The sequence below is a fragment of the Aedes aegypti genome, chromosome 2, assembly GCF_002204515.2.
Source record: "Aedes aegypti strain LVP_AGWG chromosome 2, AaegL5.0 Primary Assembly, whole genome shotgun sequence".
Classification (NCBI taxonomy): Eukaryota; Metazoa; Arthropoda; class Insecta; order Diptera; family Culicidae; genus Aedes; species Aedes aegypti.
This window is the reverse complement of record NC_035108.1, coordinates 195,115,483-195,131,005: the sequence shown is the minus strand read 5'-3', so window position 1 is coordinate 195,131,005 and position 15,523 is coordinate 195,115,483. Positions and strand designations below refer to the sequence as shown.

Below are 15,523 nucleotides of genomic sequence, written 5' to 3'. Positions count from 1 at the left end.
TCGCACCGCCACCAAACCGGATCGCGCCAGTGAGACTCGCGACGCGCCTCAACTCGCGCAATTTTGAAATCAGTTTTTTAGTGTGGCGCTACATTCTTACGATTTTTATGAACAAAGCGCACTATTCACATATTAGCTGCGAGAAAACAATAATTATAAATAAATGTTGGTCTTGATTTCTACCGGATACATAATAATAAACTTGCAGCAGGTGCGAATCCTACCTAGAAGTTGCAGCGTGACGTCATGGTTAATTGATTCATAATATTGTGCTCTGCAAGAAAAATCCACGGAACGCGATTATCGGATTACTTGAATTTCAGAGTTGCGCTTGAATGAGTTACATGCATGCTCCTATTTGCTACTCGCACATGCGCTACAGTCTATTTAGGGTGCTGCTTATTTTTCAAAAGTTCTTAAAGCCAAAAATTCGTGTACTCTTCTGAATTCGAATCATATTAGTAGATAAACCTCGAAGTTTGAGCCAAAATATTAAAATTTAGAGGTGCAAGCGTCTTGGAGGTGAATTTTCAAGTTATAAATAATGGCCTTCAGTGGAGTCACCATAACTTCGGTAATTTCAGCATCATTACCTTAAAAATTATTTTTTTTTTAAACTTTGTAGAACATCAAATTTGTGTAAAATCAAAACTAGTTTCAATAAAAAATAGTTCACTCCAATTTTTTTTTTATTTTACTGAAGAAATATCTTTGTTTGACCATAACTTCATGAATACTCAACCGATTCCAAATCTTTTTGCATGGTTTTGAAGCTTATTTAATTGTGTTCAAACTTTGCATTCACCGCATTTTACTGTTTTGACCAAGTTATTCAACATTTTCATTTTTATCAGTTAAACAATATTCTTAAAGCTGAAACTGGTTTTCCTTATTTGTTAAACCTTTGAAAAGGACTTGGCAACATTTTTTAAATAATTTTGAAACAATGATGTATTTGCACATGTTAAAAAAATACACTATTCAACTTGTAATTCAAACAAAATGCTTTAGAAACATAAGTTTCATATGAAACATGTAATATTCGGCAAAAAACTTTAATAATTCAAAGAAATTCGATTTTTTCTTTAAAAAAACATGTTTTGGGTAGTTTTTGTTACAAAACTAAGCAAGGTCCTTGGTTCGATTCCAGGTTGCCGCGAAAACTATTTTTGTTTTCAAATTTCGGTTCCATGACGTAAATTTATGAATTTCAATCCAATTTCTTGTGGCGAATTTTCATATGGGGTTCCTATGTTTATCGATAGTGTAGTTTGTTTGGCCCAATGGCACCTTCTCGAAGGGGTGAGTTTAGGCCAATTTTCAAATGATTCCTATTTAAAGGAAAATAATCAGATTTCAATTATTTGTTCAGCATTTGCAACGTATTCTCATTTTTAACCGAACATATCAAGTCAAATTGCGAAAGTTATTTAAAAAAAAATGAGAACTTACGCATTTTTGGCCAAATCTTACCCCCAACGATGGTACTTGCATAGTTGCTTTCATTTTTTTTAATGTCAAGAATTTCTCCGTGAATTGAACTACTCACTGACAAGCTGAATGGCTCGATATGGTTTTGGTCTGTAAAGGTTGCTGCTCTTGCACGCTCTATCACCAAGTTATTACCGAGAGAATGAATGGTATTACAGTCTAACCTCTTTTTACGACCGTTTTTTTAACCGACGGTTCGTTTTACGACCACTTTTTAACGATCGAAATTCAGATTAACGACCGTTTTTATAAATGACCAATATCTTACAAAGTATTCAAATGTTCAGCAAAATTGTTCAGTAGTTCAAGGGCTAGCACCACCATCACTGAATTGCGGAATTCTACCACTAGGTGATGCTAGTGAGCGTGAAACATTTGTTTTGCGGTTATCTTAGGATCCTGGCCACTTAGAAATATGGCGCCTTGTGTAAAGTTGTTCAGTAGCTCAAGGACTATCATTATAAAAGCTATGAGATTCAAAATTTTGCCACCAGGCGGCGCTAGTGAGCATCAAACTTTTGTTTTGCGGATATATCAGGATCCTGGCCACTCAGAAAGATGGCGCCTTCGGCAAAGTTGTTCATTAGCTCAAGGACTATCATTATAAAAGCTATGAGATTCAAAATTTTGCCACCAGGCGGCACAAGTGAGCATGAAACTTTTCTTTTGCGGATATATCAGGATCCTGACTACCTAGAAAGATGGCGTCTTCGATAAACTTGCTGAGAAGCTCAACTTTGCCCAAGACGCCATGTCTATGTAGTCAGGATCCCGCAAAACAAAAGTTTCATGCTCACTAGCGCCGCCAGGAGGCAAAATTTTGAATCGCATAGCTTTTATAATGATAGCGCTTGAGCTTCTGAATAACTTTGCCGAAGGCGCCATCTTTCTAAGTGGCCAGGATCGTGAGACATCCGCAAAACAAAAAATATCGTGCTTACTAGCGCTGCCTGGTGGGAAAAACCTTATATCTTTTGACAAAAATAATGATAGCCCTTGGCAAAATTTTGAATCGCATAGCTTTTATAATGATAGCGCTTGAGCTTCTGAGCAACTTCGCCGAAGGCGTTATTTTTCTAAGTGGTCAGGATCCTGAGATATCCGCAAAACAAAAATTCTACGCTCACTAGCGCCGCCTGGTGGTCAAATCTCGAATCTCTTGGCCAGAATAATGATAGTCCTTGAGCTACTGAATAACTTTGCCGAAGACGCCGTCTTTCTAAGTGGTCAGGGTCCTGAGATATCCGCAAAACAAAAATTCTACGCTCACTAGCGCCGTCTGGTGGCCAAATCTCGAATCTCTTGGCCAGAATAATGATAGTCTTTGAGCTACTGAATAACTTTGCCGAAGACGCCATCTTTCTAAGTGGTCAGGATCCTGAGGTATCCGCAAAACAAAAGTTGCATGCACACTTGTACTGCCGGTGACGCAATTTCACTTAAGCAGTGTTGCCAGCTACGACAAAATTTTGAACCCTTCATGAAAAACTGGATTACAGTTGAAGAGTATTGCTATGTTGCTAAGCATTCTATTTTTCTGTTCCGCTCAAGTGTTATGGTTTTGATCTTTTCTTTATTCTTCTTGAACAGTGCTGCCAGCAACATGAACATTTGTGATTCGGCCGACTGTATAGCACGCAACACTTCCTTCAACTTTGGTCAACATTCGGTACCGTCATCTTTGAAATTTTTGGTATTTGCATATCACACCCCCATAAAATTAGCCCTTTTGATAACCATCGAGCAGTGTTGCCATCTATTACCAAAATATGAAAACTTGAACGGCCATTTTGGAAAGTTCTCAACCCATGCTTCAACTTTGCCGAATATCCCGAATCAGTATTTCCGCATATAGACGTTGCATTTTTTCAAAAACATAATGACTACCCAGATTTTTTTTACGTCCCCCCGATAACGATCGTAAAAAGAGGTTGGGGTGTTTTAAAAAAAATCCGATTGCGATGTCCCAGGATTTAATTTATGTTTTGTTTTTGAATATCACTCTCCGAATATGATTCGATCATCTAATTCGGATCAAAATCCAAACCTTGCCAGTAATTTTTAAGGTTCATATTCTTCTCAGTGTATGAGAAAATCAGAATAGACCCTTTTCAAATCTACTCACTTTTGATTTGACACAATTACATCATCCACTGATTGCCTGTAGAACAACAGGAGTGTTGCCAAAATAGTTAACCTATTAAAAGAAGTATATTTTATATGTTTCTCAGTATTTTGAAGTTTATGCGCTACAATCTTCAAATAAGGAAGGCATTGAAAGACTCAATTATTACCCATGCATGCTTTGTTGCATAATTCTAATAAATTAATTAGTTGTGTTCGATCTTTTCTGTGAATTTAAATTGTGAATAATAATTACACCGCAATTGAATATGGTTTTCTGGCAACCTGGTGCAGTAATAAAAAGTGATTGCCGAGGAAAACAAAGTTCATTAATTTTTACTTGTGATTTGAAGCATAAAAATTAAGTATTTTTGAGTGCTTTATAGACCAATCAAAAGTTTAATTATGCATAAGTGATCGGTGCGTAGATTTTGTGAAAAAATTGGCATTGGAGCGGAGAATTGGACCTTTTGAAGTGGTGAGTTTTTCCTAAGCTGTTCTTGTGTTGTTCTGTTCGGCAGCTCACGAATGACGATGATTTCGTAAGCATTTATTTCATTTAATAATAAAACCCATGTTATATAATATTTTCGTCAAGAATGTGATTTATATGGAAGATAATAGGTCAAGGAACATGTTGAGCACATTGAAGGTAACCCTTGTTCCGTAGATAAATTCTAACAAGGATGATAAGTTAGTGTTGCCGAAAATACCCGCAGGGTGCCGAAGCCATCATTTACCCTAATTTCGTTTAGAAATCTCTACACTTCTCATTCAACTATACAATTCGTAACTGTTATTCCAATGCTTTAAGTTCTTACTGTACCAATCGTTTGGGACACAATTCGTCTATAGAGACAACAACAGAGAGGCGCGCTGGCGTAAAATCGCCAACAAAGAAAACAAGAGAACGTTTTCTAAAATTTCTGGGAGACTGATTTGGAAGAAGTGAGAACTATTAAGAATTCGAAAATATGAAAGCCCCTGGCAATGATGGAATTTTCTCCAACAGAGAGTATCATTTTCATGGTTGATATATCTAACAAATGTTTTCAGTTGGCAGATTTTCCATGCAAATGGATAAATGCGTGTCATCTGTAGTAGATTGCAAAAAGTTTGGATATTTTTTCTTCAACTATAATTTTTAAGGAAACAAGGTGCACTGCGTCCAGCTCTTACAAAGCTCAATTTTCGTTTTTAATTATATTTGAATTGCACTTCCTTCTAGGAATATGCATTCGCAACAGCTATTTTCCATTCAACCGGTTGAAATTTCATAATTTAATCCCTTTTCTTCCATTCAAGTACCAGATATAAACACAATGGCACTTTTCGTTCAAATTTAATTGCAGTCGCCTCTCGAAGTCAAAAGCAATTTCATCAACATCGATGCACTGGCGGATTTTATTCAGCGAAAATGTAATCTATTGAAGCTGCGAAGACCTCCTCTGGCCAACAACGAATCGGAAGGGAAGTCTAGCACCGGACCCAGTCGAAATGGCCAGAGGCAACAGCTGCAGCATGAATCCAATGCCATCATCAGCAGTCTACGATTGATATTCCGCCGCGATGAAGAATTTATAGCATTGACCTTGCTCAGAGTGGAAACATGTCCCGAATGCCAAGTCATACTCGACCCGGTTTACGAACGGTTTTTGTCCTGTCCCCAGCTGTCATCGACGTCCACTTGCTACGGTGTTCCGTCCTTCAGCACCAACAATGTGGAGTCATATGGACGGTTGCTACTGTGCTACATCAAATGGAAACGATTATTTCGGGCCGAAGATCCCGGAGGCCATTGGGAACGGATTGACGCTATCGCTCTTGCCGCACTGCCATATGACTTTCCACGTGCCATCAAACGCAAGGAGATGGAAATTAAGGCACTGTTTCCGCGTGTTGCAGCCGCCGCAGGACGTCGAAGTGGACGGTCGGCCAAAGTCAGCGTCACCAGGTATGTACCACTGCTGCGTTTCGTTACTGAACATCCCAAAAAGTGAAACTTATTCATTTCTTAAGTCCCAATGCACAGTAGGCCATCAAGCAGATTAGAAAAAAAAAATGGACAAACGCTGTCTTCTATTAACAATGTTGTTTGTAGCTATTATTATGCGTGGCGCGAGAAATTCTCGCGCTGGCGATCTTAAAAAACGCTTGTAGATCGTCGCAGTTACTTCAGATCGTTTTGATGTCTTCTGCGTGACCATGCCTTGGACAATCAGGAATAATCGCTCAGAAGAGAACAGAACGATTTGAAGTAGCTGCGATGATCCACAAGCATTTTAAGAAGTTATCAAGATCGCCGTCGTGATAAATAATCGCGCAATGCACAGTATTTAGCCTATTGGATGTGAACCATTTCGCCAATTCGTTTAACCATTAGTTAAAATTTGACATTTCGATAGTTATTTTCCCCTCAAATGGTTAAATTGAACTTCGTGGTCGACCCATTTGAGCTTTGACAGTCGAGTAGTTATTTCAGAACAAAGTTGACAGTTGGTTAGTTCCCAAGTAACCACATGCATTATATCATTGCCCTAATTTGATTGAAAATTAGAAACTGTACTACAAAGTGGCTTTTTATAAGCATATTTTTAGCAATGATACATTAAATCTACCTTAAGAAAGTTTCAAATCGTTGCATGTTTTTTTAGTTGCATTAACATTACATGATGGTATTGTCTTAATTAATGCTACATCGCCCTAAAATGTGCATGCATTCATGGCATTACAAAACCAATAGCTAATGCTTTCAATGTTTATATTTAGCAAAATAAAAAATGAGGGAAAAAATTAAAAATTATGATCGTGTTTCATATATAACGCTGAAGAATTGTTTCTCATACTAACAGGAAAATTTACCATCTTTCTGTAGAGTCTAAGCCTTTGAGTTTTACACAAGAATTTGATTGAGTGTACATCCTGGAATTCTACTACTTCTAAAAGGCTGATAAATTGAAGTGTAGAATCCAAATCCTCTGAATAACCCTTTATGCATAAACGTCAAGGTCAATGTGTGAGTGTGTTCGAGTTCCTAAGCGGTTAGAGGTGAAACTCGTGGACGACGATAGACTCGGCCACTTGGATCCAGACCAGCGTTGCGGACGGTCCGACTTATTCAACGCTCCCGTAATTTGCAATACTCGAACCGACTCAACAGTTTTGGCGCAGCCGATTGGATCATGGTGAGTAGTTTTGGAACAGAAAGTGATTTTTTTTTCTCCCGGAAGTGTGTGGTGATGTATGGCGCAAAAAAAAGAATTAAGGGAAATTGAAGTGATTTCGGAAAGATATTTTTCATCGTGGATAAAACTGCTTATAGTCTTGGCTTCCGGAAGTTTGGCATGGCGTGGTTAAATTTCGACTGCAAAGAAGTGGTTCAGAAGTGAGGTTGGAATTTCGGCTGTTAAAAGCATGAGGAAATTTTTTCGGCATAATGTGATTAGATTTTTGAATGATTGAAAAGCTTTCCAAATATCATTATGCATTGTGAGTAGATTTTATGATCTCAAAATTTATGGAAGTGTGTGAAAGTGAACAGCGAGTCCGGAGAATTCCGTAGCGCTAGAGTGAAAATAGTGAAGCGAGTGAGGAGAAATCCGAAGCGCTGTTATCAAAAGCGAGTCCAGATAAATCTGTAGCGCTGTTTTTAAAAGCGAGCCCGGGTAAACCCGTAGCGCTGTTACTGAAAGCGAGTCTAGAGAAATCTATAGCGCTATTACCGAAAGCGATTCCGGTTAAATCCGTAGCGCTGTTATCAAAAACGAGTCCAGAGAAATCTGAAGCGCTGTTCCCTTAAGCGAGCCCGGATAAATCCGTAGCGCTGTCCTTGAAAAGCGAGTCTAGAGAAATGTGAAGCATTTTTCCCAAAGCGACCCGGGCAAATCCTTGTCGAAGGTATTAGAAAATGTGTCCAGAGAAATTTTACGGTATGAGGAATTCTCAACTCAGCTTGTGTTTAGAAAGTTATTGCGCCAGCGTCACATTGAGCTCCTAATTTGCTTATTGCACAGCAGGAAAGTGGTTATAGCGAGACAATGCATATTTTGAGGTTAAATTGTGAAATCGTCAATTTTCAATATTTTCTCTTACAGAGTAACAATTGAAGAAGCTAAAAGAGGCATATAGTAATTCCTTTTGTCTCTGAATTTGTATTTCAGATGAACGACAATGGTACATTTGGTACACTGTTGGGGGCTTTCAACGATAAAGTTGATGCTCAAGACTTACGTCGTGAATGGGAAGAGTGGCATCGTGCCTTTGAACTTTTTCTCCAGATGCGAAACATCGAAGCTTAACATGAGAAGTTGGTCACTATGCTGACGATTGGAGGAAGAGGACTGCAGCGAATTTTCTACAATTTGCGTCCTGTGGCAGAGGAGATAATCCCAGAGCCTGTTAAGGTGCCTTTGATGCCGATCGAAGTCCCGGAGTATGACAACGCGGTGAAACGGCTAGAGAAATTCTTCATTGGCAAGCGGAACGAACGAGTTGAATTGGAAGTTTTCCGGTCGCTTAAACAATCAAGTGAGGAATCCTTCAACAATTTCATCTTGAGACTCCGAGCCCAGGCTGCCAGATGTGAGTTTTCGGAACGCGAGGAGACAGAGCTGCTCCAGCAAATCACAATGGGGGCTTGTGACGAGAAAGTGCGAGACAAAGGTTTGGAGAATGTCATGAGTTTGGATGAAGTGATCACCTATGCCATGAACCGCGAAATCCTGTCAAAACAAAGGGATAAGCAGAAACCTTTCAGAACTGAGACGGAGTTGAACAGCGTGGGCTCATATCGTTCTGGAACTCAAAACTTGAGCGAGAAGCGTAACACAGGAAGCAATCAGCGATTTGAGAGACAACGGATGGGTAGACGCGTAAGATCAGGTGAGAGCCGTTTCAGGAGCGAATGTAACCGATGCGGTTCGCTCCGACACGCAGGTGACTCACGAGATTGTTTTGCTCGAGGTGCAACTTGTAACAATTGCGGACAGCGGGGACACTATGCAAGGAAGTGTGACAATCGCCGCATGCAACGTGGAAGTCGCTTATCGAAACGGGAACCGAGACGCAACGACTTCATTGAAGCTAATTCGGTGAACACATCTGAATCCTGGGGAAAGGATGATTCTCATCGCTCAACTGGCGAGGGCATCGCTAAGGTGGAGTAACTTTAATTATTTTGTTCTTTTATTTGTAATATCTTCAGCGAATCATATTGAATTAAATGAGTTGAAATAAAAGATATATGATTTACACATGCTTTTCCATATTAGGTGGATACGATTTCCCTGAAGAATGACTCCGTATTGTGCAATATTGACAATGTGCCGGTAAATTTTGTAATTGATTCCGGGTCCTCTATCAACGCCGTTACGGAAGACGTGTGGAATAAGCTTCTCGCTAAGAAAGCCAAAATATATAAGAAAAAGTACCAATGCGGCCGGAAATTTTATGCGTATGCAAATCGAGATCCATTGAATGTTTTGGCTCTTTTTGAAGCTCGTATTTCCGTCAATCCTACGAAACCTGTAAGCTATGCGGAATTCTTCGTGATCGATGGTGCACGAAAATCGCTTCTAAGTAAGCGTACGTCAGAAGAGCTGAAGCTTCTGAAAATCGGACTAGATGTTCTTCATCTCAACGAAGACGACGGAGTAAACAGCAAGCCATTTCCAAAGTTTCCGGGGGTCCAAGTGAAATTATCCATTGACCACGCAGTACCTCCCAAGAAGATCGCATACCTGAGAGTGCCTTCTGCTATGGAACAAAAGGTAATATAATTTCAATCCAAATGCCAGTTTCAACAGTTGTATGTTTATAGGTTCATGATAAAATACAGGAAATGCTCCGTAATGATGTCATCGAAAGGGTTGAAGGGCCCGCCGAATGGATATCACCAATGGTGGTAGTCCCTAAAGGAAAAGACGACGTGAGAATATGCATCAATATGAAGCATCCAAATGAAGCTATCCAACGGGAACATTACCCGTTGCCTGCCATCGACACCTTTCTGAATAAGCTTAGAGGATCTAAGTTCTATTCACGATTGGACATAACGTCCGCATACCATCATGTCGAACTTCACCCCGACTCAAGAGGCGTCACAACCTTCATGTCCGGCATAGGCTTGATGCGTTTTAAACGCCTTATGTTCGGCATTAACTGCGCGCCCGAAATTTTTCAACGGATCATGACGGAAATGTTTGACGGCATTGAGGGCGTCATCGTCTATATTGACGATATCGTCGTATCGGGAAGGACCAAAGAAGAACACGACATGCGACTGAAACAGGTTTTAGAGGTGTTAGAAAGGAATAATGCCATGCTGAACATGAGTAAATGTGTCTTTGGAGTCGAAAAACTAGAAATACTAGGCTTTGAGGTGAGTGCGTCCGGTATAAGTCCATCGGAGGAGAAAATAATAGCAATCAAGAACTTCCGACCACCATCATCGAAGGAAGAAGTCCGTAGTTTCCTGGGATTGCTCAATTTTGTTGGTCAGTTTATCCCAAATCTCTCTACGAGAACAGAACCCCTGAGAAAGTTTCTTCGGGGAGAAGTAGATACATTCGGTAAGGAGCAAATGAGTTCATTTAACGACTTGCGGTTGGAACTGTGTAACAACGTTCGGCAGTTAGGATTTTTTGACTGCAATGACGTTACCGAAGTGTATGTGGACGCTTCTCCTGTCGGTCTCGGGGCTGTTCTTGTCCAACGAGACAGCAAAACTAAGGTAGCACGGATTGTATGTTTCGCCTCAAAGGGCTTGACAACGGCCGAAAGAGTGTATCCACAGACGCAGCGTGAAGCGTTAGCTGTTGTATGGGCCGTGGAAAAATTTTACCTGTACCTCTTCGGCATCCGGTTCACGATTTTCACAGATCACAAAACCCTTCAGTATATATATGGCGGAAAGTACCGTGACGGAAAACGTGCGTGTTCAAGGGCAGAAGGCTGGGCGCTCCGCTTACAGCCGTATGACTTTGAAATTAAGTACATCCCGGGATCGACGAATATCTCGGATGTGCTTTCTCGTCTGGTGAGCGAGCCCGGTAAACCGTTTGATGAGCATGCCGAACATTTCCTTTTCGCCATAGGAGAAGGACCTGTGGCGATCTCATTAGAAGAAATCAGACATGAAACTGTTAAGGAAGAAACGCTCACAGCAGTAATGAAGGCACTGGACACCAAGCGTTGGTCGCCGGAACTCTTCAGGTATCAAGCATTTGAGAAAGAGCTTGGAGTAATCGACGGTATTCTGGTGCGAAATGACCGCATTGTCCTTCCGGCAAAACTTCGACCAAGAGCACTGAGAATTGCACATCGTGGACATCCTGGGGTTGTTGCCATGCGAAGAAATATCAGAGAGAAAATTTGGTGGCCGTGCATGGACCGGGACGTGGCAGATGCCGTGCAAGAATGTGCTGGTTGTGCCGCTGTCAGCAAGCAGCATCCTCCCGAGCCAATGGTGCGTAAAGAGATGCCGGACCGTGCATGGCAGGAAATTGGGATCGACTTTTTCTCGGCCAAAGAGTGCGCAACGTTTTTAGTAATCGTAGATTACTACAGCCGTTTCTTGAAAGTGATTGAAATGAGGACCACAAATGCTGTTAAAACTATTGAAGCACTGGAAACGGTGTTTCGTGAACAAACTTTTCCCGAAACCATCCGTAGCGACAACGGCCCACCGTTTGCGAGCGAGGAGTTCGCAAAGTATTGTGAAAGCAAAAACATCCGATTGGTTCGCACCATACCCTATTGGCCGCAAATGAACGGCCTAGTAGAAAGGCAAAATCAGGGGATCCTCCGGGCCCTACGCATTGCGAAAGTTACCAATTGCGATTGGCGGAAGGCAGTTGAAGATTACGTGTACATGTACAATACTACACCACATTCGGTAACCGAAAAAGTCCCACTGGAACTTATGACCGGTCGTCCAGTCAAGGATCTCTTGCCCTCCTTAAGAACGGATCCTCACTGGCAGCGAGATGTGGAGGTGCGAGAAAAAGATGCGATGAGAAAGATGCAAGGAAAACACTATGCGGATGGGCGCAGACAAGCCAAACACTCCGAAATCGAAGTGGGTGATTCTGTGATGCTGCGTAATTTCGAAACTGGTAAGCTTGAACCAAAGTTTCGGCTTGAAGAATTCACAGTTGTGAAGAAAAATGAAAGTAACACAATCGTTGCTAATAAAGAAGGGATCATGTACCGTCGATCTGTTACGCATTTGCGAAAATACCCATCTTCTTCTAAGAAGAATGCTGCTGAATCTGAAGAACAAGACAATTCAAACGAGAGTCCGACTGTTCATGTGCCGCATGATCATTCAACGAAGCGAAAGCGAGGCGATGACGATCTGGAGCCTAAGGCACTGAAACGTTCAGTACGAGAGAAAAAGATGCCGCCCAGATATTTGCAGTGATTTTTTTTCCTACCGATGTAATTAAAAAAAAAACAGTCTAATAAAATTATCATTCCTCGTATAACTTTGATTTTTGTTGGAGAAGGAGAGAGATGTAGAGTCTAAGCCTTTGAGTTTTACACAAGAATTTGATTGAGTGTACATCCTGGAATTCTACTACTTCTAAAAGGCTGGTAAATTGAAGTGTAGAATCCATCTCCTCTGAATAGCCCTTTATGCATAAACGTCAAGGTCAATGTGTGAGTGTGTTCGAGTTCCTAAGCGGTTAGAGGTGAAACTCGTGGACGACGATAGACTCGGCCACTTGGATCCAGACCAGCGTTGCGGACGGTCCGACTTATTCAACGCTCCCGTAGCACAGTGGTTTAAAACTCAAAAAACACGATCATCAGCTTTTTCAGTATCAAAGAGTGAAAATATTGCCATACTATATTCGGCAAAGTTAATGCATATGTTAAGCAGCAACTTTTGATATTTACAAATTTTTGACTAATTTACTCATAAGTTATATAAAATTTTTATTTTCTCTGTTTGTCGTTAAAAACATTTGGTGTCGTCGACAAAGTTGTTGGAATTGTTAAATGAAGAAAAGTTGTCGAAGACACTTTAACTCTATCTATTAAAATAAACGATGTATAGCGATTTTCATTTAAAAACCACTTCAAAAGTACAAATACTCACTTAACTTTTTTCGTAGCGATTTTCATGGCTTACAATGTTCTAGGACTATGTTTAAATTTTCAAAATACAAAACTTTGCTGAACATACCAAGACAATATCTTTATTTTTTCAGTGCGCATCGTACCTTCGTGCTGTGCGTACACGAATTCTCTCTGCTCTTGGAAGTTTTCTTAAAAACTACCTAAAGCAATAAAACAGTACTTTTCAGTGCTACAAAAACAGTACTTTTCAGTGCTAAAATTAAAAACGGTACTTTTCAGTGCTACTAAAACAGTACTTTTCAGTACTATTTTTTCTACTATTGATCCCTTTACGATCCTTGTTTGGACCCGTGCCTTCGATTTTTCGTTGGACCCGTTGGCGAAAGCTAGCGGTGGTAATCCTTCTTGGACACCGTCTTGGGAAAAAACCTTTCGAAGGTCACGTCTTCTTTCGTTTATTAATTAAACATGGTATCAACAACAAACAAAAGGAAGGGTGAATCTCTGAATTCACTACTTCCTTCCAAAAAAGTGGGTTTTAACACTGTCACTACACGTGGCAAGAATGGAAAAAAGGACGCTTCCCCGGAATGCGAACTTTCTTCCAAGGGTGAAATGAATAATTGTATCGAAATGAGCAATCAGTTCGATGCTCTAGACAAATTTTCCGAACACCAAATCGAAGCAGCCTCTAGCCCAGGCTCTTTGATTCAAGTGAGGAAGCAAAGAGTGCCGCCTATCGTGGTCAGTTGTTCCGAATTTGGGGGATTTAGGCAGGAGATCTTGAACTCCATTAGGGGAATCAAGGTTTCCTTCCAAATCGCAAAGAAAGGAGACTGTCGCGTTTTGCCGGAAACTCTTAAAGATCGTGAGCTTCTTCTCAAACATCTTGAAGAGAAGAAGCACAAATTTTTTACTTATGACGACAAAACTGAACGTTTGTTCAAAGTTGTCTTGAAAGGTCTCTCAAGTGACTATAAATCACCTGAAGAGATCAAAAATGGAATAAATGTTTTATTTGGATTTTCCCCAGTCCAAGTAATCATTATGAAAAAGAGAACCCAATCTGGCATTGTTCGGAAAGGGCTTTCTCAAGAATTTTATTTAGTTCACTTTAACAAAAAAGAACTAAATAATATTAAAGCTTTAGAAAAAGCAAAACTTTTGTTTGATGTCATGGGTGACATGGGAACATTTCCAGAAACCTGGAGGAAATTACCAGAACCCCACTCAGTGCCGTCGGTGCCAAAAGTGGGGTCATGGTACAAAAAATTGTCGCATGGATGCTAAATGCATGATTTGCGGAGGTTCTTCTCACGCCAAAGACGTCTGTCCAGTGAAGGAAGATACCACCAAATTCATATGTTGTAATTGCGGGGCTAACCAACGGGTCCAATTTTTGGAATTGTCCTTCACGCAAAAAGGTCATTGAGGCTCGTGCCAGGCAGATGAAAGATAATATCCGTTACGATAACGGTCGTTTCCGGAATTTGCCTGGTAGAGTATCAAACAATGCTCATTTTTCAGTTAACGATCGCTTGATCATGAATCATACCCATCAGGAAGATCATAATCATGCTCATTCACAAACTAATTTTAATCCGTCGGGTAGCCGTTCGAATCTTTCTATTTCGAATGTATCTACTCACGGTAAATCCTTTGCCGATATCGTAGCAGGAAATTCGAACTCCTCCCCTGTTCGATCCATGGGTACCCATTCTGCTTGTTTCAAATCAAATGGAAAAAACCCTACCGCCACAGGTAACTCCGCTTCTTCGTCTACCGGAAATTCCAATGGGAAATCACATGACATGTCTGCCTCTGATTTTAATTTTCTAACTGAACAATTGAATCTAATGATTGATGCAATGTTCAAAGCCACCACTATGACTGAAGCAGTCCAAGTAGGTGTAAAATTTACAAATCAAATTGTTATTGGATTACGTTTTTCTAATGGATCCAAATAATAATTTAAATATTTTAAATTGGAATGCTCGTTCTCTGAATGGTAAAGAGGACGAGCTGTTTAATTTTCTTACGGTTAATAACGTGCATATAGCAGTTATTACCGAAACGTATTTAAAACCTGGATCTAAACTCAAAAGAGATCCTAACTTTTTTGTTTATCGTAATGATCGACTTGATGGGGCATGTGGGGGAGTTGCAATCATCATTCATAGGCGTATAAAACATCAACTGTTTTCATCATTTGAAACTAAAGTTTTTGAAACTTTAGGTGTTTCAGTTGAAACACAGCTTGGTAAATATACTTTCATAGCTGCCTATTTGCCTTTTCAATGCTCTGGGCAGCAAGTTAATTTGCTCCAAACTGACTTGCGTAAATTGACTCGCAATAAGTCAAATGTTTTTGTCATTGGTGACTTTAATGCCAAACATCGGTCATGGAATAATTCTCAAAGTAATTCCAACGGCAGAATTTTATTTGATGAGTGCTCTTCAGGATATTTCTCAATTCAATACCCTGATAGTCCCACATGTTTTTCCTCTTCTAGAAATCCATCTACGATTGATTTAGTCTTAACCGACTCTAGTCATCTTTGTAGCCAACTGATTACTCATGCTGATTTTGATTCTGATCATGTCCCGGTTACATTTCAAATATCCCATGAAGCGATTCTCAATCCTATCAGCTCCACTTTCAATTATTTACAAGCCGACTGGAATATATATAAAACGTATGTTGACTCCAATCTTGATGTTAACATTTCTTTAGAAACTAAACTTGATATTGACAATGCTCTTGAAACTTTAACAAATTCCATTGTTGAAGCCCGGAGCATTGCAATTCCAAAATGTGAAGTAA

General features: G+C 40.2%; 1 protein-coding gene across 6 annotated transcripts in view; it reads left to right on the top strand.

The window, feature by feature from the left end:
• The window catches only part of LOC5575608, a 362,169-nt gene that overhangs the window by 315,160 nt on the left and 31,486 nt on the right, over positions 1–15,523 (top strand). For all 6 annotated transcript variants that reach the window (XM_021843590.1, XM_021843587.1, XM_021843586.1 and 3 more), the window contains one exon: positions 4,968–5,569. In XM_021843590.1, the coding sequence (XP_021699282.1) occupies positions 4,968–5,569 (602 nt within the window). The remainder of the gene's footprint in view (positions 1–4,967; positions 5,570–15,523) is intronic.